The 27098-nt window shown below is 40.6% G+C and overlaps 3 protein-coding genes and 1 pseudogene across 13 annotated transcripts; 2 read left to right on the forward strand and 2 right to left on the reverse strand.

Annotated features, from left to right (window-relative positions):
- LOC123959901 overlaps nucleotides 1-3748 on the forward strand; it is a 5197-nt pseudogene extending 1449 nt beyond the window's left edge.
- Nucleotides 3749-3880: 132 nt separating this feature from the next.
- tpcn1 (two pore segment channel 1) lies at nucleotides 3881-15923 on the reverse strand. Of its 9 annotated transcripts, none has more exons than XM_046035551.1 (26): nucleotides 15265-15923; nucleotides 11973-12106; nucleotides 10927-11103; nucleotides 10714-10827; nucleotides 10390-10520; nucleotides 9811-9899; nucleotides 9669-9703; nucleotides 9486-9544; nucleotides 9215-9314; nucleotides 8930-9046; nucleotides 8693-8817; nucleotides 8559-8607; nucleotides 8394-8457; nucleotides 8261-8305; nucleotides 7091-7147; nucleotides 6908-6961; nucleotides 6681-6753; nucleotides 6380-6487; nucleotides 6114-6275; nucleotides 5839-5954; nucleotides 5490-5536; nucleotides 5324-5392; nucleotides 5123-5219; nucleotides 4866-5029; nucleotides 4691-4771; nucleotides 3881-4608 (listed from the first exon to the last, which is right to left on the reverse strand). In XM_046035551.1, exons 1-26 carry the CDS (start codon nucleotides 15353-15355, stop codon nucleotides 4465-4467), a joined length of 2502 nt encoding a protein of 833 aa, XP_045891507.1. In that variant the 5' UTR covers nucleotides 15356-15923; the 3' UTR covers nucleotides 3881-4464. The 9 variants fall into 9 exon arrangements, with proteins under 9 accessions (XP_045891507.1, XP_045891508.1, XP_045891510.1 ...); XM_046035552.1 differs by having other exon boundaries at nucleotides 4866-5005; nucleotides 15265-15921; XM_046035554.1 differs by lacking the exons at nucleotides 11973-12106; nucleotides 15265-15923 and adding exons at nucleotides 11245-11286; nucleotides 11370-11456.
- iqcd (IQ motif containing D) lies at nucleotides 15624-19945 on the forward strand. Of its 2 annotated transcripts, none has more exons than XM_046035562.1 (5): nucleotides 15624-15824; nucleotides 17551-18181; nucleotides 18368-18589; nucleotides 18706-18777; nucleotides 19440-19945. In XM_046035562.1, the coding sequence occupies exons 2-5, from the start codon at nucleotides 17552-17554 to the stop codon at nucleotides 19719-19721; spliced, it is 1206 nt and encodes a 401-aa protein (XP_045891518.1). In that variant the 5' UTR covers nucleotides 15624-15824; nucleotide 17551; the 3' UTR covers nucleotides 19722-19945. The 2 variants fall into 2 exon arrangements, with proteins under 2 accessions (XP_045891518.1, XP_045891517.1); XM_046035561.1 differs by lacking the exon at nucleotides 15624-15824 and adding an exon at nucleotides 16113-16226.
- Nucleotides 19192-25733, reverse strand: cfap73 (cilia and flagella associated protein 73). Of its 2 annotated transcripts, none has more exons than XM_046035564.1 (7): nucleotides 25579-25733; nucleotides 25359-25497; nucleotides 22258-22350; nucleotides 21941-22132; nucleotides 21348-21545; nucleotides 21073-21231; nucleotides 19192-20978 (listed from the first exon to the last, which is right to left on the reverse strand). In XM_046035564.1, the coding sequence occupies exons 1-7, from the start codon at nucleotides 25614-25616 to the stop codon at nucleotides 20853-20855; spliced, it is 945 nt and encodes a 314-aa protein (XP_045891520.1). In that variant the 5' UTR covers nucleotides 25617-25733; the 3' UTR covers nucleotides 19192-20852. The 2 variants fall into 2 exon arrangements, with proteins under 2 accessions (XP_045891520.1, XP_045891519.1); XM_046035563.1 differs by having other exon boundaries at nucleotides 21324-21545.
- Nucleotides 25734-27098: the final 1365 nt, after the last annotated feature.

The raw sequence follows: 27098 nt of genomic DNA on the forward strand, positions 1-27098 counted from the left end.
TGTGTGTGTGTGTGGATAGATGGAGCAGCGTGAAACTCTGCAGCTCAGCACCAGCTGATATTTTGAGGAAGTTGACTTTGCTCTGGGAGAACCGAGCATTATCAAACTCATGATTTACTGGCCTTAGTCATTTCACTCTTTGCTAAATGATGGATTTTTAGTAAGAATGCAGGAACTTCTTGAATTCACCTTTGTGCAAGATCAAACGTCCACACAGAAAAAATAACATTAATCTGCGCAACAACAAACTTCCACACAGAAAATAACATTAATCTGCGCAACAACAAACTTCCACACAGAAAATAACATTAATCGGTCTGTGTAGAAAAACGTTAGAGAACAACAGGATCAGTGTAGTCAAACAAGGCCCTGTTTGTCAGGGTCAGCTTTTTAGCATTGTTTTTGTTTATGGAGCATTAGTCTGAGTACGACAGACTCAAGAAGCACTTATGCACCTCTGAGTGTGTGTTAAGAAAACAACAGTCTATCAGACCTTTACTTTCCTCTGCTTCTCCACAGATTATATGGCTGCTCTTTTTGTTCATCATTCTTGGACTTGCAGCATCTAAATTGTAAGTGTCTCTCATGTTGCTAATGTCAGTATGTTTGCATCCCACAAGTACTTCTTTATGTGTCAGGGCCAGTTTTTAACAACTCGCAGAAATCATTGATTTTCAGTTATTTGTTTCAGCTATGTAAAGCGCTATTTGCAGGCCCACGTGTGCAGACCACACACACACACACACACACACACACACACACACACACACACAATCATGCCCTCAGTGCGGTCAGCTTAATAGTCACATGACTGTAGAGAGTTTTTTGTCATTCCTCTAAGGAAGCCTTTCCTCACTTTTGTTCTGCTTTTCCTCCCCACACACCCTCCCTCCACATTGAACACTAGTGCACTGAAGTAGCTGCATGGTAAAAATGTTTAATGTAATATGACTGTATAATATGATGGTAGTGGTGATGGTGCAGCGGATTAAGACACATGCCTTTGGTGTGAGAGACCCAGGATCAATTCCCACTGTGACACATCCACCAATGTGTCCCTGAGCAAGACACTTAAGCCCTAGTTGGTCCAGAGGCATGCGTCCTCTGACATATATAGCCAACTGTAAGTCGCTTTGGATAAAAGCGTCAGCTAAATGTGACCTGAACTATTAAAGAATATTTTGTGGATGTTCTGAGATGATTTTCATCACTATTTGCATTTCACATGAGTATCTTTTCTTCTCAGTTTCTGTCCTAACCTGTCCTCACAACGTGGCTGTATCCTTTATCTGCATCTACTGTACATCCCTCAGAAGTTCTGAATTTGTTATGATTTTCATGTAAAATCACACAAAGAAGTCAGACTGCTGATTCACCAACACTGTTCCTCTTTGAGTGATTTTTTGCATTCACTTTCTACTTGTTAAACTTCTGTCAATCTTGTTAAGTCATTTTTTGTGAAGAATATTTTCCTTGACTGGTGTTTGTGCTGAGGGTGTGACATTTTTGGCTCTTGGTAATGGAGCTCCTGACATCTTCAGTGCCATTGCAGCTTTCTCCAACCCACACACTGCTGGGCTGGCTGTCGGAGCCTTATTTGGTAGGCACATTCTCTCTCACACACACACAAATAAATAATTCTAACTATAACTATATAATAAGTTTTCTTAATATGAAAACCTTTCTCCTCATCGTGCTTGATCTCCCTCTCCCTCTCTCCGCAGGAGCTGGTATATTTATTACCACAGTAGTAGCAGGGAGCGTGGGTAAGCCTTTTGCTGCGTGACTTGATCTTCTACATGGTGGCAGTGTTTTGGACTTTCCTCATGTTGTACAGAGGAACCACGACACTTAGCGAAACACTTGGTACACACACACACACACACACACACACACACACACACACACACTATGTTGCCAAAAGTTTCAGGACACCCCTCCGAATAGTTGAATTCAAGTGATCCAATCACTTCCATGGTCACAGGGGTGAAATCAAGCACCTAGGCATGCAGACTGCTTCTACAAACATTTGTGAAAGAATGGGTCGCTCTCAGGAGCTCAGTGAATTCAAGCGTGGTACCGTGATTGGTTGCCACCTGTCCATTCTTGAAATTTCCTCACTACTAAATATTCTATGGTCAAATGTTTGTGGTATTATAACAAAGTGGAAGCGATTGGGAATAACAGAAACTCAGGCATGAAGTGGTAGGCCACATAAAATCACAGAGCGGGGTCAGTGCATGCTGAGGTGCACAGTGAGTAGAAGTCACCAACTTTCTGCAGAGTCAGTAGTTACAGACCTCCAAATGTTGTGTGGATTAGCTCAGGAACAGTGTGTAAAGAGCTTCATGGAATGGATTTCCATGGCCGAGCAGCTGCATCCAAGAGCTGGGTTCCAATGAAAGAAACTGTTAATGCTTCAGCATACCAAGACAGGTTGGACAATTTCATGCTCCCAACTTTGTGGAAACAGTTTGGAGATGGCCCCTTCCTGTTCCAACATGACTGCGCACCAGTGCACAAAGCAAGGTCCATAAAGACCTGGATGAGCGAGTTTGGTGTGGAGAACTTGACCGGCCTGCACAGAGTCCTGACGCCAACCCGATATAACACCTTTGGGATGAATTAGAGATGGGATGTCATTAACCTTCATGTGCATGTAAAGGTAGGCGACCCTAAACTTTTGGCAATATAGTGTATATGACTGGATTGTTTTTGCCTTCTTGACCAGATTGTTAGTTACATGTTGGTCCTTTTTGGAATGCATTTTTTATTGAACTGTCAGGTATTTACATTGAATATTGACTAATAATTGTATTATATAAATTTTTTTTAGATTTAATTAATTTGTTTTTTTAAATAGTAATATACCATATGTACCACATGAGGCTTCTATAGTACTGGTAGATTTTACATTAAAAGGAGGTTTTCCTTTTTTCTTCTCAGCAACTTATTACATTTAGTTTGTTTTAGTTAGCTATATATAACAGATTTCATTTAGATTTGGTTGAAATTTAGGCCTTGAGCCAAGAAAAACATTTTTTTTTTTTTTGGTACAGGAATTAAAAAAAAAAAAAAAAAACATAAAAAAGACATTTAACATATTCAATATAAAAATGTTTGTTTTCATAAATCCGGCATGTATGCCATGATTTTATATCACCACCATCAACAGCTGAACTCATTTATCATTATAATCACTGCTCTTTAAACAAGTCTTATTACCAGATTTGATTAATGTGTTTTCTTCATGCTGTGATGATGAAACATGTCCTGCTGCTTGTGTGCATGTAAAAGTGTGTCTTTTTCCCTCTCCAGCTGTTTGCTCTTTTGGGCTTCGTGGTGAGTGCTGTGTTGATCAGTGCAGCAGTGTCTGAGGTGGTCAGTCTTCTGCACATGCTCGGTGTCGTGCTGAGTCTCAGCAACAGTGTTGGGGCTGACTCTGTTGGCCTGGGGCAACAGTATAGGAGGTGATATTGACGTGGATTCTTGCAGGAGCTCTTGGTTTGTCTTTGGTCCTGTCCTTCGTCATTGTTTCACTGTGCCGGTTCCACCAGGGTAGGACCTACGGGATCTTCCTCCTCGTTGCACTCCTCACACAGTTTGGCAAGATCCACAGTATATAGATCTCACTCTGATGCCAGTCTGAAAGCTGACTGCAGCTATGACAGCACTTTGTGAGTCCAGAGGGAAACACTGTGAATTAACTAATGTACTGTAAATCAAAATGCTCTTGTACAAAACTGGTTTTGGGGAATTAAATTATTTTGGTTTGGTATTTGTTTTTACAGATCGTAGTAATGCTAGTCCTTCATGAAACATTGTAATAAAATAAGTAGTTACCAGCAGTATGATAGTAAGGCAAAATACATCAAGACACTTGACAGTTTGAACAGTTTAATAAAATCTCTTATTAACTAACTCAAACACATTACAGAATAAGAAGTTATAGAAAAGTAAAATAGTCTGAGACATGAGTTAGGAGATACACCATAATTGTTTTGTTGGGTTGAACTAAAAGGAGTGTAATTGTTTTTTGGTCTTTAAAGGACTTGTGGAAATATTCTCTGTTAATACTGATCAGATGAGCCACTGAACTAAGGCATCAGGTTTAAGTACTACATGATTTACAAGAGGTCACAAGAGGCCTACAGCAGTACATGTACACAACATACTGTGGTAGTACAGGCTCTCTGGTAGTATTTGCTTCAGTCTTTGAAAAGACTTCGCCTGCTCGAGCAACAGACCTGTACTTCTGTTTTTCTGTCTGTAGTGACGGCTCCAGGAAGGAGGCATCATAAATTAGTCTTACAATCACATCAGTCCAAAAGGCCTCCCGACCAGTTTCCCACTGTGGCAAACAGGGAGCGTGGTGGAATTGGAGAAGACCTGGAGTGATGGGGTTTCTTAGCATTTAAGAAATGCTGAGATGGTGGTGCGTGTGTACTACTTGTAGACTGTGCGTTAGTTGATGCTGTGAGGTCCAGTCTGTGAGTTGAGCTGAGGCTCTGGGAAGGAAGACAGGTCAGAGACGAGACTGTCCAGTTCCCGCACCAGCCCTTGGTCTGGCTGAGGCAGGTTTTCCCTTGAATACTCTGCATACCACTCCTGGAGAAACATGACATGGTTAGTATGTTACGACAGACCAACTGCTGTTGTGGTAATCAGGATGATTTCTTCAGTTTCTTACCTGTATCTCCTCCTCATACATTTTCATGCTGAGGTCACTCTTTGTCCGAGACCTCCGGCCTAGGTACACCAGAGACGAGTGCTGTACACACCAACGCGGGAGGCAAAGCTCGTTAATTGGATTTCAAGTGAAGAGCAGAGGACAAAGAGTTCATTGTGCATGTGTGTGTTCTTACCCCGCCCCTGTCCATACTTTGTAGGACTCCCTGTAAAGAGTTGAGGGAGGACAGTCCTGGGCAGGTCTGTTTGTAAAGCTCCAGTGTGGCCAGAGCTTCATCACGACTCACCTCTACTTCAAACACTATCCCGTTCTCATCTACAGCATGTACACACACAAACACTAAAATACTTCAATGTCTTTTCACAAAGTACTAGCAGCTAAATAACCATGTAATAAAATTATCTGTGCATGACAATCCACACACAGTCTCACCCTCTGGGTTCTCCAGTGGTTCCCGGTTTTTGCGGCTGTAGTTCATGCGGAACACGAACGCATCCAGAATGAACGCCACAATGATTGTCATCACAACCTGGAGAGGGAAGAGACAAAATGTCATACACATGTACATTCACAAGCATTGATGCACAGACAAAGGTAATACTTCCACAGACATATCACAAGCACAGGCCTCACCATGGTAACTATGTAAAAGGTCATGAAGTAGAGCCGGCTCCAGTGGTTTGTCATGGAAGTTACTCCTTCCTATGAGAGAGTGAACAAAGAGTGACACCCACTGATCAATAATAAGACTGCAGAGAGGTGACAGATGAAAGATCACAGATAAATGACTTTATCTTACCATGGTAATGTACCAGTTATTGACCACAGTCAGTTCAAACAGAGTCACTGGAGAAAAACAAAACAAGAAATGAATCCACAAACTGAAAAAAGGCACATTTACACACCTAGAGAGAAAAAGCATGCACCAAATTGTTGTCAACAAATCCCAAGAGAATCCCCCAAAACAAAAATGTATGTCCTCAGTAGGAACAAATGGGCTTGGAGGGCTGAGAGCCACAGACAAACTGGGGAGGTCAAAAAGTTATGAGAGACTGACTAACACTTCGTTCATTTCTTGGGATTTCTTAACAATTTCAAAAATATATAATATTGCCAGCCTTATCCTTTAAAAAAATGAAAGGAATTACCAAAGCTGCTGAGAATGTTGTTGAAGTTATTGAGATAATAGTAGCCTTCTTCCAACACGGTTTTGTTGCCATATGTGATATTGATCTGTCTGTAGGAGTCTGCCACTGTGCTGGTGCTGAGAAAAATAATTGATGGAATGACAAATGGTTAGTGGAAGTAAACATAATGTATCCTCTTGTGCCACAAATGCAAAACCAGAGTTAAGGTCAACACATCCCAATCAGCCAATGTGTAGAATACTGAGAAATAAACTGCTGATGAAGGGATGACTCACTTGCAGCAGTTGGGGTAAACTACGCCTGCGAAGAACTCCATCCCCACAATGGCAAAGGAGTAGTAGAAGATGATTAAGGTCAACCCCAGGCTGGCCATCCTGGGAAAGAGCTCAAACATGGTGTCCAACACGTTACGATACCTCTGCTTTATCTTAAACAACCTGAGAGAGACAACAGACCAAAATTTTTATCATAAGAGAAAATGTGAAGAAGTGCCATAGGTACACATAAACAATACTCTTAAGAGTGAGAAATAAAAGCATACCGGAGCAGCTGAAATGGTCTGAGAACTACAATAAAGTAAAATGGCTCCATATCAAAGGCAAGAGCAATCAGGCCCAGGAAGGCAAACACGGTCACGGAGAAGTCAAACCTGGACAGACAAAACAACAAAAACATAGAACCAGTGTTTGGTACATGTTCAAATACATTTTAGTTGTGTTTTCACTAAACAGCCACGTTAAAATTACTGATGTAAAAGAACAGAATACAAATGTACAGACTCCAAAAGGGTCTATAGATTTAATATGTCAATCTAACGACCCAGTATCCAAGTTATTACTCACAGATTCCACCCAGAGCTGAAATAAGCCATCGGCCCCAAACCTGTAATTTTCAATAACACCTCTACGCCATAAACTAAAAGTGGAAGAACAGAGGCAGAGTTAATATTAGTTTAAGTGCATATAAACAGCTTTAATTAAGTCATGACGCCTTCTATGATTAGTTTTACAGAGTATGAATACTGCTATGATATTCTGTGTGTGAGTGAGACAGCAGGCAGCCTACTCACTGGTCAGGAAAACAATGTAATTCCAGGGAACTGATCTGGACCAGGAAAATCCACCTGCAGGAGGAGAGGAGGAAGGTGACATAATGCAAAACACTTTTCTTCGGTCACATGTGTTATCAGCCCCGCGACCCTGTACGCAGGATAAGCGGTTGACGATGGATGTGTTATCAGGAAAGATCTTACTATTCAGCCTGTACGTCTCCACGAGGATCCACACACCATTGATGGCCACCACCACATCTGCAGTCACAAGAAAAGGTTAAAGGGGCATTATGGAGTTTTCAGCAGCTACTAGCGGCGCGGTTCTAAGATCGCAACCAGGCGTGTGCGCGAACGCATGCTCGCTTGAACTCATGAGTGAGCTTAATCAGAAACACAACAGTTTTCATACAGAGATCCTGCAATAAATGCGGAAACACCCGCTTGCCAGCTGTGGCTTTTCACACAGACATGTTAAGGCTCTGTTACCTCAACAGAGGCAGATCAACACCGGCTCTGTACCATTCATTCAGCGCAGCGAGCCACATATTGGCACAACACTCCCAGTGTGATAGCGGCTATAGACAGACAGGGAGACCGTTTCACACAGCATGCTGGAAACTCAGGTAAACTCCCACTGCAACCTTACCTTAGTAATAGTTTTATCAGCTTGAGGCTGAGCATTAGCTGGCTGCCCTGCCTGCGTCACTATAGGCTAGTAAACAAATCACTCCACATTTGCTTTCCACCGTTACATTTTTTCTTGCAGGCTAAATCAACATTTTGACATAATACCAGTGGTACACAGGAGAGTAATATGGGTCGCGTTAGCTGGTGAAGTAATGTAGAAAGCAATACAAGTATGCACCGGATAACGTTGGCGGCGAGCTAACGTGACACTCTTCGTGTTTCTCCAGCCTTTCTAATGTTCACTGTGTTTTCACTGGACATCATCTGAATCTTGTTTGGTCTGATGGGGTTCAGCACATAAAACTTCATTGTTGTTTTTATCCTTACGTGGAATCTGTATTTTGCTGGGAGACGGTTGTTTTATGGTGTTAGTGGACTGCATGTCGTTAGCTGCCGTGTTGTCGCTGTAGTCTGAGAGAGGCTCGGGAGCGCGCACAGAGGTGCATCCAACCCAGCGTCCTCACATAAAAAGCAGAATAGTGGCTGATGCAAGCAACCGAGAAAACAGGCGTGTGCTTCATTTGTAAGTTAGGTTAAAGCCCATTGACAATAAGGAAGTGAAAATGTGATTTATTAATAAGTTATTTCATTGAAAAACTACATACAGCCCCCCTTTAAAAGGTTCAGGATGAGACTTTAGTCCCGGGATCTCCAAGGACAGCGGGGAGAATGTACTTCACTTACACATGGTATACTGGAAGGCCTTTGACTTCACAAGCAAGTTGATGCCTAATAAAGTAGAAAAGAAAGCACTGAGAATAAGGAACTGAGAGACTGTTTAGTCAAATAAACACACAAAAACAAACTGAAAACTTGCCTTTGAAAATGAGAAAGGTCGTGTGTGGAAGGTCATCAAACCAATGTTCTCCACTGCGTCGAGCCTAAACAACACACACACACACATACACTACATTAAAAACAGCCAAAAGGACACAAAATAGAGTGAATTATAACTACACAGTGCAAATGTAAGCCTACTTACCTTCCATTTAAGGCCAGTGACCTCATAGAATTTGTAAAAGTCCTGCAGACTGTAGCAGAATAGACTCACATTAAACTGTTGAATTATATGAAAATGTAACAATGCAATCACATGCAGAAGGAAGTGTGTGTCACCTGAGCATAGGAGCCCCTGAGGTATTAAGAGCTTTATATGTAAGGAAGCGATCTCTTGCAGACATCCGTGGTCTATAAAATCGCATCAGACCATCAAACTGTTTCAGTGACACACCCATTGGCCTCTGGAGAGAAAACAACATCAACACAGACCCACACAGTGGCCTTGAGTGCTTTATAAAATAAATCTTTTGCACCAGATATAAATTAACAATACGTGGAATAATGAGGTTGTACCTGCCGGCTCACTAACAGCTGAAAGGCGTGGTCAATAGCGGAGCGTTTGTGAAGCAAAAGAGATTTAAACTTCATCTTCTCAACATCATTAAACGTATCAAACACCACTGCCAACAGCTGGAGGAAGACGGAGAAAATGACAGTGTAGTGAGGCTGATGAGTAACCATGTAATAGGCCTAACTGGAAGCCATATCCATTTTTAAATAGGACTCCAATACAATATTTCCCATATGCAAGTTGGCACAGACAGAGACAATTTAGAAGTGGTGAAGGCTAATTTGTACCAGGTTCATGACGAAATAGAGCTCTATGGAGAGGTAAACAATGAAGAAAACACAGGACCAGCGGTTCTTGGAGTATGCTGGCATCATCACATCAGGGAAACTACGAGGAAGAGGAAAGCATGAGAGACATAAGTCATGACATAGAAAATAAATAGGGTGGAATCAGCCTTTACAGACATGTGGTGAGGCAAAAACATCTCTGATGAGCTCTGTAAGCAGGAAGTGCTGTCTGCATGCTGTGTGTGTAAAGATGACTGTACAACGTGCTTACTTTGCTGTGGTCAGCAGCACAAACAGACTGACGAGGCTGTTCTCCAGAGTGCTGAAGTACTGCGGCGAGAGGAGGAGGTTTCAGTTAGGAAATCTGACCACTCCAGAGAACAACCACCCCAAAGCCCCCAAACTTACATAACTCAAACAAACTAATGTCAGGCAGACTAAAGACTCAACGTACCGGGTCAGCTGTGTTTGGAGAGAAGAGGCAGAAACCTGGAAGGAGACAACAGGATAGTCAAACACAACTATTCACCATTTTATACATTTCAGTAAAAGAAGTAACAGCATTTACTATACAATAAAATTAAAGATTTTCTTACCCAATATAGCAAATATAACCATGAAGAAGAGCAGCAGTAGGAGGATATCAATAAAAGGTGGGAGGGACTGGAAGATCTGACGCAAATTTCTGATCAGATGAAAGAAACCTTGTCAGTGACGACTGCGTTTAACAGTCAAATCAGTGGTGACAAAAGCATGAATAAAAAAAACATGAAAGGAGAACATTAACTAATTCACATATCATTAAAACAGTAAACATCATTCAAAAATGACCCTTTACTTTTTAAAGTGTAGGATTTAGTATTTTAGACGCTGGTGACTCCTAACAGTAGACGCTACCAATGTATTCTCAATGGATGTTTTTAAGTCAAATGGAGCACAAATCTATTTTGCTGCAAGTCACTGTTTTTCTTTCATGCAGTATGAAAAGAATTACACGTAGAGCAAGGGAAGGCTTGTTGCCCTGTATGGTCTTTTCATTCTCTCTGGTCTCTTCCAGGATACAAAGAGAATTTGGTGTGGGTTGTTCTCAATTGAGGAAGCTGAAATTTCTACTTTGTGGCCATGACTTTGACCAGTCTGTGTCAATCTGTGTGTTTGTTTAGGTCATTATGTACCTGCGCACTGCACCACAGTATCTACAGTCCACCAGGAAAATTGGTCTGAGCGCTCTAGTCACTCGCACATGAGACGTCTGTCTGACCAGAACCACTATGGCCTCCACGAACTGGAGCAGCAACACACACGTCTGAACAAGGAGAAGAGACAAAATTAACCACATTAATAGATGCTGATTCCCAAACTATAAGTCACTGACCCTAACCTCTGACTTATCTGTAGAGCAAGGAAAGTAAAAAAAAAAAAAACAGGATTTCTCTGTGGTTATTGCAAAATTACAACATTAATATGGCAACAGAAAGTACCCATCATGCATCGCTTACCTTCACCATGGTCCTCTTGTGTCGTATGAAGGTGTGGAAGCCTAACCAGCGGAGTTTCATGCATAGCTCAAATGCCACCATTACCAAAGCCAGCAGCTCCAGGGTGGCGTGGACCTGCAGAGGTATCAAATACGCCGGTGCTTTTACAGGAAAGTGTGTGGATAAGCTTGCGTTTGTATGTGTGAGTGTGTTTGTATGTATATGTTCACTCACATAGACATCCAGGCGCAGGGAAGGAACAGCTGGAGCTTCACACAGCGACAGCATCATCAGCAGCAGCCCTGTCAGCAGCTCCATTAAGTAGAACAGGTGGTTGTGGGCAAACAGGTATGCTGCCAGTGCCTTTGGGTTTCGAGGATGGGTGAAGAACTTATCATTGTTCTCTCCCTCCTGTATGTGAAATTCAAAGGACACATACAAACCACAGAATGTAAACCTTTTATTTTATTTTTGGGGATTTTAGCTGATTCAACCAACATCCCAGTATCTCTGGTCTGACAAACACAATGTGTAAGCATAATTTAAACCTGCCACATTGATCTGATGAAGCAGTGCATCACTTATAGATGAGTCCTGTTGAAATACACAGACTTAAGAACACTCAATTCACTCTTTCCTTCTCTTAGCTACTGTATATTTTTTTTATTACCAAGTACCATATCAGACCATATCTTACAGACTCTTGGAGTGGTCCCCAAAGTGGGGGCATGCACATGACCAACAGACATTTTGACTTGTCAAACACAGGTGCAACTAAGAGCATGAGTAACTACTGCTTTGCAATGATTGCTGGAATGGAAAGTCATTACTGTTATCAGTTCCAGCTGGGCATTTCCTGCTGACTTGAGACCAGCAACCGAACAAAAACTATTCAAATGCTAAAAGCTTCCAAATGCACATCATCCCTTATACATGTCCATGCATCTATCTACATCTTTTCTTAAAAGGTACCCTTTTACACACAAATATGTTTAGAGGAAGGAAAAACAAGTGTTTTCGTGAGAACTGTAAAAAAAAAAAAATAATTATTTGTGCGTCATTATTTCCTTTAGTATTTTAAAGTTCCTTGTATCTTAACTTTACTACTTCCAGCTGCTGTTCATGAGGTAAATATAGATAACTGACAGAGTGCCTGGTTTAACTATCTACAATAATACAGCGTGGAGGGTGCAATAAAAACCATTATATGACCATGCAAACTCAGGATCACTTGCCCTGCACACAAATAACAAATGCCATAATCCACTGCTTGTGAATACCTGCAGGTAGATGGCTGCCTCTTGGTAGTTCATCTCCCAGCTTTGCCGTAAGGACACATTTTGGGCTCTGTAGTTTTGTGGCCCAGGTGTTGAGATCACAGCGTTGTTCACTATGTCATAATTGCCTCCTCCATCTGGAAGAAAACACTTAAATGTCAGTGTGTTGATGCAGCCCATATTTAGGTTAACAAACAGTAACTAAAGTTGTCTTTTGATGTCCATATTTATCCTTCCTTCAGCACCTTATACAGGTCACATATGCACACACAGAGTACATAGAGGGGTATGTGCCTACCAATGCAGTCTAGGTCTAACTGTGAGGAATAGGAGGAGATCACTACTGGATTCTCGTTATTGGTCTGATCTTCATGGAAATCAGCTGCCTGCCCACATAAGCACTCCATTGATCAGTTTGGATTTGCCTGCGTGAACGTATTAAGGTCTCTTAAGTCCACAGCACAATGTGTGTGTGTCATTCACAGTACGCTGGTCTTGTTCCAGCATTCACACACATCTGGAGATACAGATGGCCAAACATTTCACTCAGGCCTGATGCAAACTCCAGAAACACAGTCACAAGGGAAGTGTGGATGCAAGTCCTCACAGATCCAGAAATATCCAGTCCAAGATGGAAGTTAAAGTGGCCCTGGAGACAGAACACCATTCAAAACTATTGGCAATACAAACGAAGTTCAGTACTTCTTTGACAACCGGTTCCTTCTTTTGGAAAAAGTGTCTAGAGACACTGTCACCAGTGACAGTGAAATGTGACTGAAAACACTTGCACACTGAAATTACCCTCCTGTCTTATGAATGGAGTTTGAATTTTGAACCCAGTTCTGCCAGTCAGCAAGAAAGAGGCATGTCTGCACTGATGTCACATTGACTATTATGCCTCCTTCATGCCAGATAGAACAGACGAGACAGATAAACCACACTAGGAGTTAATCAAACACTACAACTTCAAAAGACAGGGAAGACATATAGATATCTAATAACACTGAGAAAGCAGCATGCCATTTTACGACTTAACGCAAAATTAGGTAATTAGGGCTGTTAAATGACACAGATAGTACTTTGTTCTTAAACCTGCCACTGTCTAGAAAATTAACTCAACAGTAACCTGAATTTACAGATCAGGCAGGATATCTCATAAATATAAGTCACAGATTCTTTCTTGAATAAGCAATCCCTCCATGTGTCTTTCTGCAGCTGCATATTTTAGTCCTGTTTGAGTCTATGTAGGTGCTCTTCCCACGCACTGTACATCACATGATTCAGCTTCAGACACGGGTTCTTGGAATAATATGTAGTGGAGACCATCTGTGTTTCTGAAAAGCAGTCACAGACTTTTCCCGTCCACCAGGACAGCAGCAGATTGAGCTGAAGTGTGAAGATCAAATTCCAGTCCAGCGGCAGCCTGGCTGTTTTCCTGACAGGAGTTCACCCCGTATCTGCCGTGCGCTATTCCGACCCCTCATTTGTTTGAGGACAATAACATGTTTGGAGCTCCCAGTCAAAAACACAGTGCGCTCAGGCTCACATAAACACAAACAGGCTCAGCAGCCAGGAGTGTTTCTCCCAGGACAAATAAAATCGAGTTTTGTGGTGATCTGAAGGGTTTCGACCACCAGGAATAAAACTGAACTCCAAACTTCTATCCAAGCTTGTGATTTGTCACTGAGGTGATACAACGCAGCCTTCTTTCTCAGTGTCCAGGTTCAAAGTCCCTCTCTTTATAGAAAGATCCAACAGCAATCGGCAAGAACAGCTGGGTACTTCTTCCTTGTCCACCCCTCCCAGATATCCTGAGAAAAAAAAACTCCTCTCCTCTTCCTGTTCACCTCCAGAGCCAGAGAAAATGATCCAGCAGGCTCACACACACAGACACACTTGCACACAGGCTGCAGACATTCACACACACAACACACACATGCTGCCCATGAGCACCAGGGAGGGGCTGGGGGGGAGGGAGGTGGGTGCATGGCTTGCTGAGGCAGCAGTTTCCCAGATGGGTCATTTTGTAGCTTATATGTGAGGAATACAAAGGCAGCAGGATTACTATGTTGAGTGGATGCATGGATACCCATACATACTGCAAGCACGCACACACACTAACACAGTCTCTTTCTCCATTAAAGCAGTACGGCCTGGACGTGCAGCACGCACTCAGCTGACTGTCAACAACATTAAATGGCTTCAGACTGCACAAATCAGGTAAGTAGAGGAACCTTAACTTCATATCACAACATATATACTGCTGTAATTACATGTCCAATACATGTTTGTCACAACACTACACAATACTAATACTTGTATTAAGTACAAAAACAATGCATCATCAAGTCATAAATGTAGTATGACCACCTGACAAGGAGCTCATACAGAGGAAACCAACCATCAAGCCTATACTGAGTTGCTAATTTATTTGGTACACGTAACTTAAAATATTTGTGTTAAACTGTTTTAGAGGTGTTGATTCAATGTTATGTCATTTTGGAGGCTGTACTTTGCTGTGATGTTAAATTTAATATTCACCTTATTTAATATTAATGAGGGTAATCTAAAAACTGGAAACACCTATCATTACAATACAATACAACTACAGCCTCCAACATGATCATCAATCACCGAAAACAGTTCCAACAAAATCTGAACATTATAGCCTTCATGGTTGTAGGATTTATTGCAAGGCTGTTAACACTGAATGCTTTGTTTTGGCATTGTGAACCAAATAAACATGCAACTGAGTGAAGAGAGGGACAGAGAGAGAAAGATGGAGGTGGTGTAATCAGAGAAAAAAAAACCCTACACACTTAAAACAAAAAATAATATGGAATATTATAAATTTACAAGAAAAAAACCCTCAGAATTTTATTTTCAGGTGTTCTTGTGTTATTAAATGTTTGGTATTAAAAGAAGGAAATTCAGATATTAATGACAACAGCCGACACATCTAAGATGCTTTCATCATCCGGTATTATAAGAAGCTTCCTTTTGTTCAAAGACAAAAAACATTGTAAAAAAAAAAAAGAGGAACAACTGCAGAGTTAAGTATGTGCCTTTACTGCAATCCCTCATATCAGTCTAAAAGTCTGAAACCTCCACATCTTCTCTCATATGTGCACTGACTCTTGTCTTGTATTATTACTGACTGGACCCCCCCGGCTCTGTAATTTTTACCTACAACGGCCCTGATACGCCGTCGTACCTAATACCAGCCATGGGCCTAGCCATACATACGTAGTTTACATAACTCCGCTATGGATGAGGATAGGACAATAAAACGTACTTTCATCTCCTCTCTCCGTCTCCTCGTTGAGCAGATCGCTGTTTGCTTCGTCCCAAGTTAAGATGAGAGGCACGTCGTCGTCAGACTCCATAGTAGCAGATAAACAGGCTGCGACCAGTCTTGATCAAGTTCAATTTGAGTTAATACAAGCTACGCACTAGCTAAATACGTGCATAGTTTGTTCTGCAAAACGACTGCACATCTTTGGGTGCGCACAGCTAATGCTAACGTTAGTTGTTAGCTAACAAACCGAGTTACTTTCTTTAAGCTGTGGTGAGATGATAACTGTGAGCTAACAAGTTAAACCGTCTGTGGTGAGATACACAGCACATGAACTAGCAGCCTTCAAGTCGTTTAAAGCGGACAAGGCCTGTTGGTTGCAAAGATTTTGTCTTTGTCCTCTCACAGATGTCATCTGTCACCGAATCAACTGGTTCACAGTCACTCAGGCTAACAAGCTGAGACAGTCCGTCTGTGTCCATCACGGCACCATCACCGCACAAAACGCTTTCTGCTACATAACAAATGTTGTGCCTGTTCTGATAACATCTAACCGACAAGTAAGTATAGCAATTTTGTATATGAATTCCTCTCTACGCACGAAACATTCCCTGACACTTACTAGCGACACTACAAAAGCTCTACAGATACTTCAGATACTACAGCAACAAACATTCGCGACACTGAAGCAATTCACGGCATGACCATTGCCAAATTTTCAAAATAAAAGTCAGTGAATATAAGACTGCTGTAAAACCCTTAATTACATGCCATCACAATCATGTATTATTTCATTAATTTATATAATAATCAGTTGTGCTTATATGTATTTTCTGCATCATAATCGATCCGCAATATGCGCCAGTGATTTGATACGGTCACCCGCATTAGTGGTATCCTAGCAACAGAGGAAAACAATATCAACAATATTTTCTGCTTGTGGCCAACAGACGAGTTGAAAGGTAACTTTGTAGCTAGTTGGCAAGCTTACTCCATATTTACATCTAAACTGACACAAGATAAAGTGACAACTGTCAGACTCCTAAAGAAACAAGCAAAATAGGAGCGGTTTTTAACAACTTAATGTTAAAAATAACGAAACAACTTAAATGTGTAGAGTGATGTTGTCTAATTTAACACACGCGAATGCTAACTTATTTAACCTAGAGTTAACTATTAAAACGGTCGTGGTTAACAAATGTAATGTACCAAGAGTCATATGGTGCAAAATGTAGCAGCTAATACAATAGTTACTAAGGGCCAATGACATGAGTCTACAGTAGGCCGATATGAGTGGTTCCTAATCAGTGGTGGACAGTACATTTACTCAAGTAATGTTCTTAAATACAAAGTTGAAGTAGTTTTTGAAGCAGCTTTAGTAGTTACTTGACTAATTGGGCCTTTTACACACAAAACATATAGAGCTTATAAAATATGATGTTTTGTTACTGTTACTACCCAACAGTATATACAAGTACAGCTGAAATGATAAGTTGGTTGACGGAACATTTATTGGCAAATAGTTTGATTGTTCAAGTAATTTTTCATGCAAAAAACATTTCATGGTTCCAGCTGCACAAATGTGAAGATTTGCTGTTTTTCCTTTTAATTATTTTAATCATTTAAAGGTAGTGTTGAGTTGTGTACTGTTGCTTGGACAAAACAAGCATTATGAAGGTGTTACTTTGGGCTCTGGGGTGACAGCATTTTTCACTATTTAAAGATTTTTTACAAACAATTTTGTTTTGATATTACTTCATTGGAAGTAATCCTCTCCCCTCTGCTATGAGGCCTGGATTAGGGATGTTCTTCATTTTAGCAAATTAGAAAGATCAGGTACACACTGCATGGACCTATGGTGAAATTTCTTAAACTATGGCAACCCCTCTTTGACCATATAGAAACCTCAGTGAAGCTGGCTGTATTGTAGTTGGCTTTATTTGCTGTATTATTACTTTTCCTCTCTTTTAGATTTGCACCATTTATGATCCAATTGTAATCTGTAGTGCCAACAGTAATTATTTTTAATTACACAATATTGAAGACCAAGAATCCCTTTTTTTCCCCTCTCTCTGCTGGTAAAATAGCCTATGCAAGTGGCTGGTAGATTTGCTTCACTCACCAGCCAAAAAAAACAAACAAGTAATATTGAGTGGCTGGTAAAATTGGGCCATTCACTAGTCATTTGCTAGTGGACAAAAAAATTAATTCTGTACCCATAGGTGCACTGAGATTACAAGATTATTTGTTTGTTAAGTATTCTATTTTCCTACCATCCATTGACAGTATGTCTGCAAAGGGGGCAACGGTGCTGTCAGAGGCAAAGACCCAGTCGGATGATCCTCTAAAGGACCGTGGACTGTCACAGAAGAAGCAATTGTCCCTTGAGGTCCAACGCATCTCAAGCATACTGGAAAACTGCATCAGTCAAGTTGAGATTGCAGCGACTCTCCCTGCTGTCCTCCAGTCAAACAGTGCATCAGGTGTTGCGGACCAGGATTTGAGCAGGGCTCTTCAAGAGCATCAAATGTTAGAAGAAAGACTGGAGACACTAGAACATCTCAAGCAGGAGTCAGATGGGGAACAAGAGGGAGAAGCAAGGGAGAGAGCAAAGGTTCAGCTTGAGAAGGACATCAAGAACTCTGTCAGGAATCTGCTCAGGACTGTCCGAGCACGTCCAGATGCCATGGGTTTGAGGGCAGAGCTAGTTATGGAAGTAGGGGAGAGTGAGTATATACTAATTAGAGAGCTTCAGAAGTTTCACTGCCATATGGTAGAAAAGTTGCCTACCATTGTGGATGAGGAGCTACAGCTGGTTCTTTACAAGCAGGTGCCTTCACCCCCTGCCTTCAATCTGGAGCACATGGTTTCAGTGGAAGAGGGATTAGCTACTGCCATGAAGGAAGTGGACGCAAAGGTGAGGCATCAAGTTGGATATTGAAGACGAAACCTTCACTTACAAGAGTCTGGTTTACCACAGGTAGAACTTGCTTGGATGCAGCTAGAGAAGAAAAAAATCCAGATTTTGTACTTAAGCCCACATATCCTATGCTCTTGGCATGTTTCATATCTAGCCTCTTCTATCTTGCTGTTTGCATCACAGATTTCTCAGAAAAAGGATGAGATTGAGAATTTGCGGGGTTCTCTGCAAACGAAAAACACCCCAGAAGCAGGTATGTCACTTCTGGCAGACAAGCAGTGTCAGTCACTCATGAAGACATCAAAGTTGAAGCAGACCAGCATAAAACGGGAAATTGATCAACTGAACATTCAGCTCAACAACATGATCCTTGAAAACAGACAGGCGGAGAAAGTGATCCAAGAGGTATGTTTAGAATATCTAACATTTCACAGTACATATTTCACATTTTAGTGTCAGTGACATATTTAGTTTTCATTTAAACCCATGTCAGCTGTTACTGTTTTTTTTTCCCTTGGCAGAAAAATGAAAAGGTGGAGACAGAAATTGAATACTTGCTCCAACATTTTGACACTGAAATAGAAGAAACCCAGGTACAAACCCAAACAAACCTGCAAAAAAAAATCTTCAAACAGGGCCCATTTACTATCTTTTCCCAGAGCCTTCAACCTCATCTCACAGTCTTCATCAGCTGATGGCGTTTCTCAGTCCATTTGCTAAGGAAGAACATCTATTGAGAAGATTTTGTCAAACTATATTCAGGATATTGTGTATATACATCATCCTGCTCTAAAATATTCCTGTATGGATTGTTACTGTGCAACAGGAACTTACACAACTGCAAAACCCTTACAGTAAACAGGGTAGGGAGTATCAATGTCACATTATCCAGGCTAAAAAGTACATTTTCTCATTCATATGACAGCATGTAATATCACCGCCTGATAATCAAACTGCCATTTTGTTTAACTTCATTTGTTATTATCTAACCAATGAACACACACAGATCGCGCACACACAAAATTGTTTAATTTATACGTGGTCATTTCACGCAATGACATCAGGTGCGTCTCCGGTTTGAAATCCAATGTGCGCCAGGCCTATTTAATTGGTTTAGGCTCATTTCAATCTGGTTTTGCCATTTACCATTGTTTACTAACACTGTCACTATTCTGATTTAACTTCTTTTTCTCCACAACTCATCACTACCTACCACCACATCTCTTTCTCTAATTGCCATCATCACCTGACTCAGGCCACCCTGGAGTTGAATGAAATGGATTATGAAAGGGAGGAGGAGGAGCTGAGGAAGCTGGAGAAACCCCTTTCTGTCCTGGAGGTGGAGTACAACCAGGTCATGGAAAAGCGTCGGCTGGCAGAAAAGAAGAGAAAGGAGGAGATGAGGGAGCTGTTATTGAAGACCAAAGCTGCTATTTTTGCCCAAGCCTGGTGGAGAGGCTACAGCACTCGAAAGGCCTTAAAGAACAAGGGTAAAAGCAAGAAGGCCAAAAAAGGCAAAGGCAAGAAGACGAAATAAACCACTGGCTAGTTTTATTACTCTGGTGCTACACCGACACACTCTCTACCAGTAGAACACAAATGTTTTTGGATGTTTTATATAAAAGAACCTTTATATACCATAATACCCCATATTCAGTGTATTTATCATTCATGTCTTGTTTTGTAAGTAAGGTATTTTATGTTTTAAACCAGCATTTACTATTTTTGTGAACTACTGAATATAAAGGATTTCAACGCTTTCATCTCTTTGACTTGTCAGCTTTGTTATGAGGGAACACCTTTATAATTCTTGTTAGTACATGGAGTTTAATGACCTTAGCAAATTTCCAACATAGCTCTACTCAAGATGTACTCAACTGGTCTGATAAGTTGAAACAGGGAGGATGCATTGGGTATACAAGTTGCTGTTTTCTTTAACGGCCACAGGGAGGCAGCACAGGACCTTGCGTTCTATTCATTATGAATTATCAATACAGGTTCATTTGTCAGTCCTGCAAACAGGGGGAGCCAAGGATTGAACCACCATCAAGTTAAAACAAGTCAAGTTGAAATGTATAGTTACCCCTATCAGAACCATTGCAAAACTTATAATCAAGCCCTGTTAATTACAGCGAGGATCTAAATGAATGCCCTACTGACCACTTGCTAATCTCATTGGTAGGTTATTAGCATTATTCCCAGCATCACTGTATTTAGGTTTAACTCTCCAGAAACCCTTTATCTACTTTCATTACAGCACATTTCTATTACAGTACATTTAGCAGATTTCCATGTATCTGTGGTTAGTCTCGTAGGTCTTTTTCCTAAATTAAAAAAAACAAAAAAAAAACAACCTCTAACCCTTATTATGGTAGGTGCTCTCTTCTGGATCAAAAATGGCAGCTAATTTTATACTCTACCCTGATTGCTTACTGACTGATGAATATACATAAATTACATAGCAACTAGGAATCCTTGTCAAAATGATTAATCAGTTGTTAATTGCACTCAGTCACTTAAGTTTATTGAAGTTCATTGTCTTCAAGTTCAGTTAACTCAGAGTTTTACATCAAAACAACTTATAAACTTTAAATGAACTATTCATTGCTAGTTTTCGGTGAATTCAGTTTTAAATTCACAATGCTGTAAGGAGTTTAATTGAAACATCCTAATGTTTTGATTTGGGATGGCCCTTTTTAGCCTTCTGGTCCCTTTTCTGTCCTTCATTCTGCCTTTGTAAGGGAGTTTGATGTTGTCTCACTATGTCATCGTGGTCAAGGATGAACTGCTTGATCTAAGAAGGAGACAGTAGGAAACAGTATGTTAAGTTGATTGTTTTCTGTTACTCTGGCTGTTTGTCTCTATATCTGCTCTGTAACGGTACATACCCTGTCCAGCTGTTTCTCTGTGTCATTCATATCCACACCCTCCTCTCCCACTATCTTGTCATCTATCGTTTCATAAAGGTTGAGGGTTGCCATCTTAATCTGTCCCAGTAGTAGTGTTTTCTTTGCTGCCGTTTCTTGAATCTGGTTCCAATTCCTTTCCTGTAAGAACACAGGGACAACTGAATGTATTACAGAATGGTAGATGAACTTTTAAATCTTGCCGGACTTTGGCCTGGGATTAAGTCTGGTACCCATATTAAAGTTTCAGAGCGCGCCTTCTCTAGCTCTGTCCGGAGATCGGACAGCTGGTTGTTCTTGTGCAGCCGCATCAAGTGATTCTTGTCCTCTAGTGTTAGCAGTGCTTTTCTCTGCTGGTCAACCTGATCCTGCACCTCACTCTCCTTGCGATAGAGCTTATCTCTGAAGTGGAGAAGACTCTCTAAATGACCTGTGAGCAGCTCCACATCTTCGAACTGTAACACACACACACACACACACGTTAGTTGTTTGGGCCCAACATTGAACTTCATTATCTACTCAAAACATGTCATGCTTTTCCATAGTGGTTTAATGGCGGAGAGGGGGCAACCGCGCCGGAAATAAATAACACATCACAACATCATACAAAGGATTTGAACTTTTCTGAAATAAAACAATAGAGGCCAGAGGCGCTATTTCACACAGCAATGCCATACGTTTAAAGATTGTGGCTTCCATTAAGGCCATCATCAAGGGACAATATGAGTCTTTCAAATAACAGATGGTTTAGGAAATGGATAAATATATTTTATGATAGACTACTGCTGTACAATACACACATTTAGATTTAGTCACAAGTTTCCCTGCCACAAAAAAATCTTTGCAGTACCTTTGTCATTTTGACCACGCGCTCCATGAAGTCCCGATACACAGTGTGTCTCTGCACCTGATGCTCTACCTCCTGTTTCTTCTCCATCATTTCAGCGTGCTCCTCCTTCAGCCTCTTTATCTCTGCCTCTTTTTTAAGGCCCTCTCCCTTCTCCCTCTCTGCTTTCTCAGCAGCTTGACCTACATATTCATCCTACACAGAGGAAGATAGAGGGATTTACTGTGGTGGGGCTGTTGCTGTGAGTGTTGCTGAGACTGAAATCCAACATGCAGAGTCTAATACAGAAGTTGTGTGAAATGATCCCCTACTGTACCTACCTTAAGAAACAAATCAAAGCCTGAGTATAACTCCTCCACTGTCTTAACCTCCATCTGCAGCTCATCTATGCGCTGTTGAAGACTTTCCAACAACTACATGAAACACATGAAGCACACACAGTAGACAAAAGCTAGATTAGCTGTTCAGGAATATGTCTGATGGCATTGACAGTCAGGACAGTGAGCATTAAGATATCAATCAAGGAATCGAGGTCTATATTTAAAACAATATATACAGTTATTTTCATCCATATATACTTATACACATATACAACCAGAAAGGAATAATTATAATTACATCTATAATAATATATATACATGTTATACACTGGGTAACTGCTAGGTGTTACATCGTGAGAAGAACGTTAACGCTGGTGCTTTGATTGGCTAGCTCCTTACTTTGACGTGTCCTTGTGATTGGATGCTAGCTCGACCAATTTTTCTGTGGAATTGTTGCTAGCAACACATGTGACACTATTGATGTGGATGATAATGTAATAATAATAATAATCTTCCCCTTCATAGCCTATAACATTTGTTGCAAATCATGTATTCATAATCATAACTTTGTTCACTGAACGTTCCTGAACACACTCAATCTTGCGTTGCCATCAAGTGTTAGGAATGTGGTTTTTGTGTTCATGTCGAGCACATCAAGAATAACATAGGGTTAAAGAAATTTCAGTTAAAATAAATTTAAAATAATTTAAATTAATTATTATATTTAGGGAAAATGTTGTTTATTATCTTAAGCTGATGATACACAGAGCAACTTTTATAGCAATGGTGCTGGGCAATGTTACTGTCAATGATTACTACCGTAATGCCCTTCCCCCATCACTCTGCCAGTCAAGATGGAGGAAAAGGTAACAAAACTGGGGTATTATTCATCTCGTATCATTAATGGGTGATAACATAAGCTACTGGGTATGGAATAAATCTCCAGATGCTCCGGTTCACAATGAAGCCAAACTTTCTTAATAGATGTCAGTTTTTGAGCCATGACAAAGGCCAAAATGTGACCTTCAATAGACTAGGTAACCTTTGTTTTTAGCCTAGTTCATAGCTGATGTCACCACTATTAGCTTTCTATAATTTCTCATAGAGGTTAGTGAGTTAGCTAACATTAGCTTGCAGTTTATTGCATGCAGCCATGGATATATAAAGAGACAGTGGTAACGTTAGCTCATTAGCCAACAGTGTCTAGCTTTCCAACAAATGCTGTATAAATTAACTTACGTGTTATCAGCAATTAAATATATAACTTAACTAAAACGCCATATGGTTTTCTCTCATTTTCCAAATTTTTCTTAAACACTTAGATATCTTGCATTGCAATTGGACCTTTTTTACCCCTGCCTGTGACTTATCTTTGCCAAGCCTTGAGGGGATCATGCACTTGGTCGTGTATGTGACCCATTAGTCTGATATGTTTTGTGCAGATTTATTACTGATGCTCAATGACCTCTTGTGGTTGCAGTGATTTACAATTTTTGAACAATCTTTTTAATTGACTGAGCTTTTCATAAAGCTTGGACATTCGACTTTTCGCCATTTTACGATATGCATACATAGCAACGGGCATGACACCCACAGTGGAGTAGTGGCCTTCAAAGTTGAAAAAACTTTAAAATTAGGCAACATAGGTCCAATATGGGTGAAGTTTCAACATCTGGATAGCTTATTTCTCGCCTCTAATTTGTTCAGAAACTGATTTTGGTGGACCTATAGGTCAAATAAGTTAAAGTTTCAAAAGGAAACACATAGAAGCTCAACACAGATGCGCAGGGCAGGACTTGGCGTGAAAGAAGTGGGAAAATTTGGTGTGAACGCTAGGAAACGAAAAGCTGTCAAATTTTGGAGTAAAGTGGAATCTCTGACGTTGTGGTTCAGACGGCAAGTTTGAAAATAGAGTCAGAGGAGGATGTGGAGAGTGATGCAGGACAGGAAGAGGACATGAGAGGATTTGTAAATAAGAAAAAGGAAGAAGGAGCTACATTTCAAGTGATAACAATCGAACAGATGAGACGTATCAAGTTGGGGTGATAGCTCTGACACAAACAGACAGGATCTTCAAAGATTCACACAAGGTAGGAAATTTTGCTGTGTGGTCGATCACGGTAATAACAAGTGGGATGGTTAACAATGATTGTGTGTCAAGGCGGCAAAGAGATAAAGCACCGAGGATCAAAGTGTATGAAGATCATAGCTGTTTGTGCTGCTTCCACCTCGGGTCAGAAATAAAAAAGAAAGGAGTGATTAGTTACATACTGCTGTCAGTGGATCCCAAGTCATTTCGGAGTATGAAGATGTTTGTGAGGCAAGAAGACTGACAAGAATCCAACAAGGGGAGAAGGAGGAAAGTAATTTGATGTGTCTGATCTTTGAGGGGGAATTGCCGGACAGGATATATTTGGGTTTCAGGTTGAGGATGTATGAGAGAGCTCCACTGAGATTTTCTGCGGTCAGGAATATGGACATGTTGCTGCAGAGGAGTCAGAAGATTTGTGTGGGAAAAACAACTGTAAAAGGGAGAAGTGTAAGTAAAGTGCATACACTGTGCGGGAAATCACCATACTGGGTCAGCACAATTAAGGGAATGAAAGATATACCTAGAAGTGAGTAAGAGAGGAAGAGGGTCTATCATACGCCAAAGCTACCAAAAGAATGGAAAGAAAGGATGAACGAGCGGCAGTGTAAAAAGGAACAGGAGCTGAAAACGAATGGAACCGATCAGTATATGGTCTGCATGGACAAGAAGCAATTTTTGGCATTCATTGTCATGGTAGTAAATTGTAAATCAGAAAGGATTAAGATGGTATTGGATGCTGCCAGCAGATTCTTGGACATTGTGGATGGTTTGTGTTGTGGGAGAAGAGACAGACACTAAGCTGAGGGAAGGGAAGCTGAGAGTCAGAGTTATAATGGACAAGGTTTTCAATGGGAATACTTTGGGTGGAAACTGTACATTTTTTGCACTGGGAAACTGTTTCATCCAGTAGGTGGCTGTAATGTATCATTTTTGGATGCCAACCGCCATTAAAACTCAAAGAAGAAGAAAAAGCGCAGACGCTACAAGTAACGTTAGGTTAACTTCGCACCTGTTTGCGCTCCTTCATCTTTGCGTTAAGCTCTTCCTGCTCCCGTTGTTTCTTCTGTAGATCACAGATGGCAATTCTCAATCTCCTGTCACGCAAAACGTCTCCTGTCGTCGCACTGCTCGCCCCCGCAGACAAACCCCTGTTGACACACAAGCATAATGGAAAGTTATACACCGTTCAGATTGACTCCACCGGGGGGAACCGCTCCACATGAACTCACTGTGAAACCTGCTCCTCCGGGACGGTCTTCGAGTCCATGACTCTCTGTTGACGATTTTCAGACAAAGTTAACAGTCTTGAAGTTTCTCTCTTCCTCCTGCTGTAGTTGGTTGGTGTTGCTTTTCAAACTCGAACGAACGTTCCTCCCCCTCGTTTCTATGGTAGCGCAAACCAGGAACTTTAAAAGACACCAACATCTTTCTAAACAAAATATATATTTTTTTCATTTTATCTAAAAGTCAAACTATTTGACTTGACAAGAATAGTCGATTAAAATTATCATATACAAATGTAAACCAAAACAGCCCCACCATAAAAGGCCAAACTCTTAAATTAGCTGAGAAGAGAATTAAGAGAAGTGAATAAACAATTTATAGATTAGGCTTACTATTTTTATAATCAGTTAATCGTTTGAGTTTTATTATCAGTTCATCGTTTGAATTCAAACATGTTTCAAGACACAAAAAAGGCTGTTTTGAATTATAGTGAGCACCAAGAAACGCCCACCCCCCTTTAGCAGATGAATCTTAGTACTAGTGTCAAACTCACACAGTAAATTTAAATTTAAATATTTAGTGGGAATTTGCTGCTTTGCATTGGTGGTTTGCATTTCCCTCTATTTTCTGAAATTTATAGACCTTGGCCTACTATAGTCTTCTATTTAAAAAATCTGCATATTAGTCAATAACCAAAATAATTATTTTTGTAAATTTTTTTAGCTGAAGTTACAGGTGTACTGCTACAACTACATAGCCTACTACTGTAATGCTTCACTGAAATTAGTAAAACAATTAACATGTTTGACTGCTGAGTCTGCTGTGCTGCTTTAGTATAACATATTTTTTGATTTCTATGAATGTTTCATAATGTTTAGAACACTGTCCTAAAGTATTCTGTATGTCCATAGAGATGAACATCAGAGGCAGTCAAATCTGTGTCTTTGGAAAAAAGTTAAGATACCTTATTTTCATCTCGAGCTTCAGCAAAATACTGAAGTATGCTTGCAGTTTTCAAACATATTTAACCTGCAAAATCTCAAAACATAAAACAAGAAACACGGCTCTGCTGCGGGAGGAGGGTGTTATCTTATATGCCTTATATGTCCTCTTGTCTCATAATATGTCATTGTACACCACCTATATGATTAATAAACAGCATAGACCTCAGTGACCCCTGAAACATGAGTTTCAGACATTTGATTGACAGGTGTTACCACAGGGAGATGTGTGATGTTTTCACTTTAAGCACAAATATCACACTTTAATATCACACCTTTCCGCTGCTAAAGCTTTGAACAATGCTGGACAGTCCACGCAAGCACATGGTTACACCATGCTCCTCACCATACACTAGACTGACAGACACAGGCAGATATGATGACACTTTGCTGTAAACATGTCAGAGATGAGATCAGTTGTGTAAAATAGTTTATCGAGGCAGACTTCTATAGCCTACATAAATCCAGAAAACAGTAAACAAAATTAAGAGGGAAAGAGATAAAAGGAAATACAAAACAACATC

The sequence above is a fragment of the Micropterus dolomieu genome, linkage group LG21, assembly GCF_021292245.1.
Source record: "Micropterus dolomieu isolate WLL.071019.BEF.003 ecotype Adirondacks linkage group LG21, ASM2129224v1, whole genome shotgun sequence".
NCBI classification, from domain to species: domain Eukaryota; kingdom Metazoa; phylum Chordata; class Actinopteri; order Centrarchiformes; family Centrarchidae; genus Micropterus; species Micropterus dolomieu.

Bases quoted from the DNA above. Each gene is read 5' to 3' on its own strand.
- tpcn1 (XM_046035551.1), bottom strand. From the start codon at position 15,355: ATGGAGTCTGACGACGACGTGCCTCTCATCTTAACTTGGGACGAAGCA. The intron at 9,900-10,389 runs GTACATAATGAC...TCATCTGATCAG, and splicing joins TACTGTGGTGCAGTGCGCAG to AAATTTGCGTCAGATCTTCC. The intron at 8,306-8,393 runs GCAAGTTTTCAG...CTACTTTATTAG, and splicing joins GACCTTTCTCATTTTCAAAG to GCATCAACTTGCTTGTGAAG.
- cfap73 (XM_046035563.1), bottom strand. From the start codon at position 25,616: ATGGACTCGAAGACCGTCCCGGAGGAGCAGGTTTCACA. The intron at 22,351-25,358 runs GTGCGAAGTTAA...TGTTTCATGTAG, and splicing joins AGATGAAGGAGCGCAAACAG to TTGTTGGAAAGTCTTCAACA. The intron at 22,133-22,257 runs GTAGGTACAGTA...TCCTCTGTGTAG, and splicing joins GCTTTGATTTGTTTCTTAAG to GATGAATATGTAGGTCAAGC.
- iqcd (XM_046035562.1), top strand. From the start codon at position 17,552: ATGTCTGCAAAGGGGGCAACGGTGCTGTCAGAGGCAAAGACCCAGTCG. The intron at 18,182-18,367 runs GTGAGGCATCAA...TTTGCATCACAG, and splicing joins TGAAGGAAGTGGACGCAAAG to ATTTCTCAGAAAAAGGATGA. The intron at 18,778-19,439 runs GTACAAACCCAA...CACCTGACTCAG, and splicing joins CTGAAATAGAAGAAACCCAG to GCCACCCTGGAGTTGAATGA.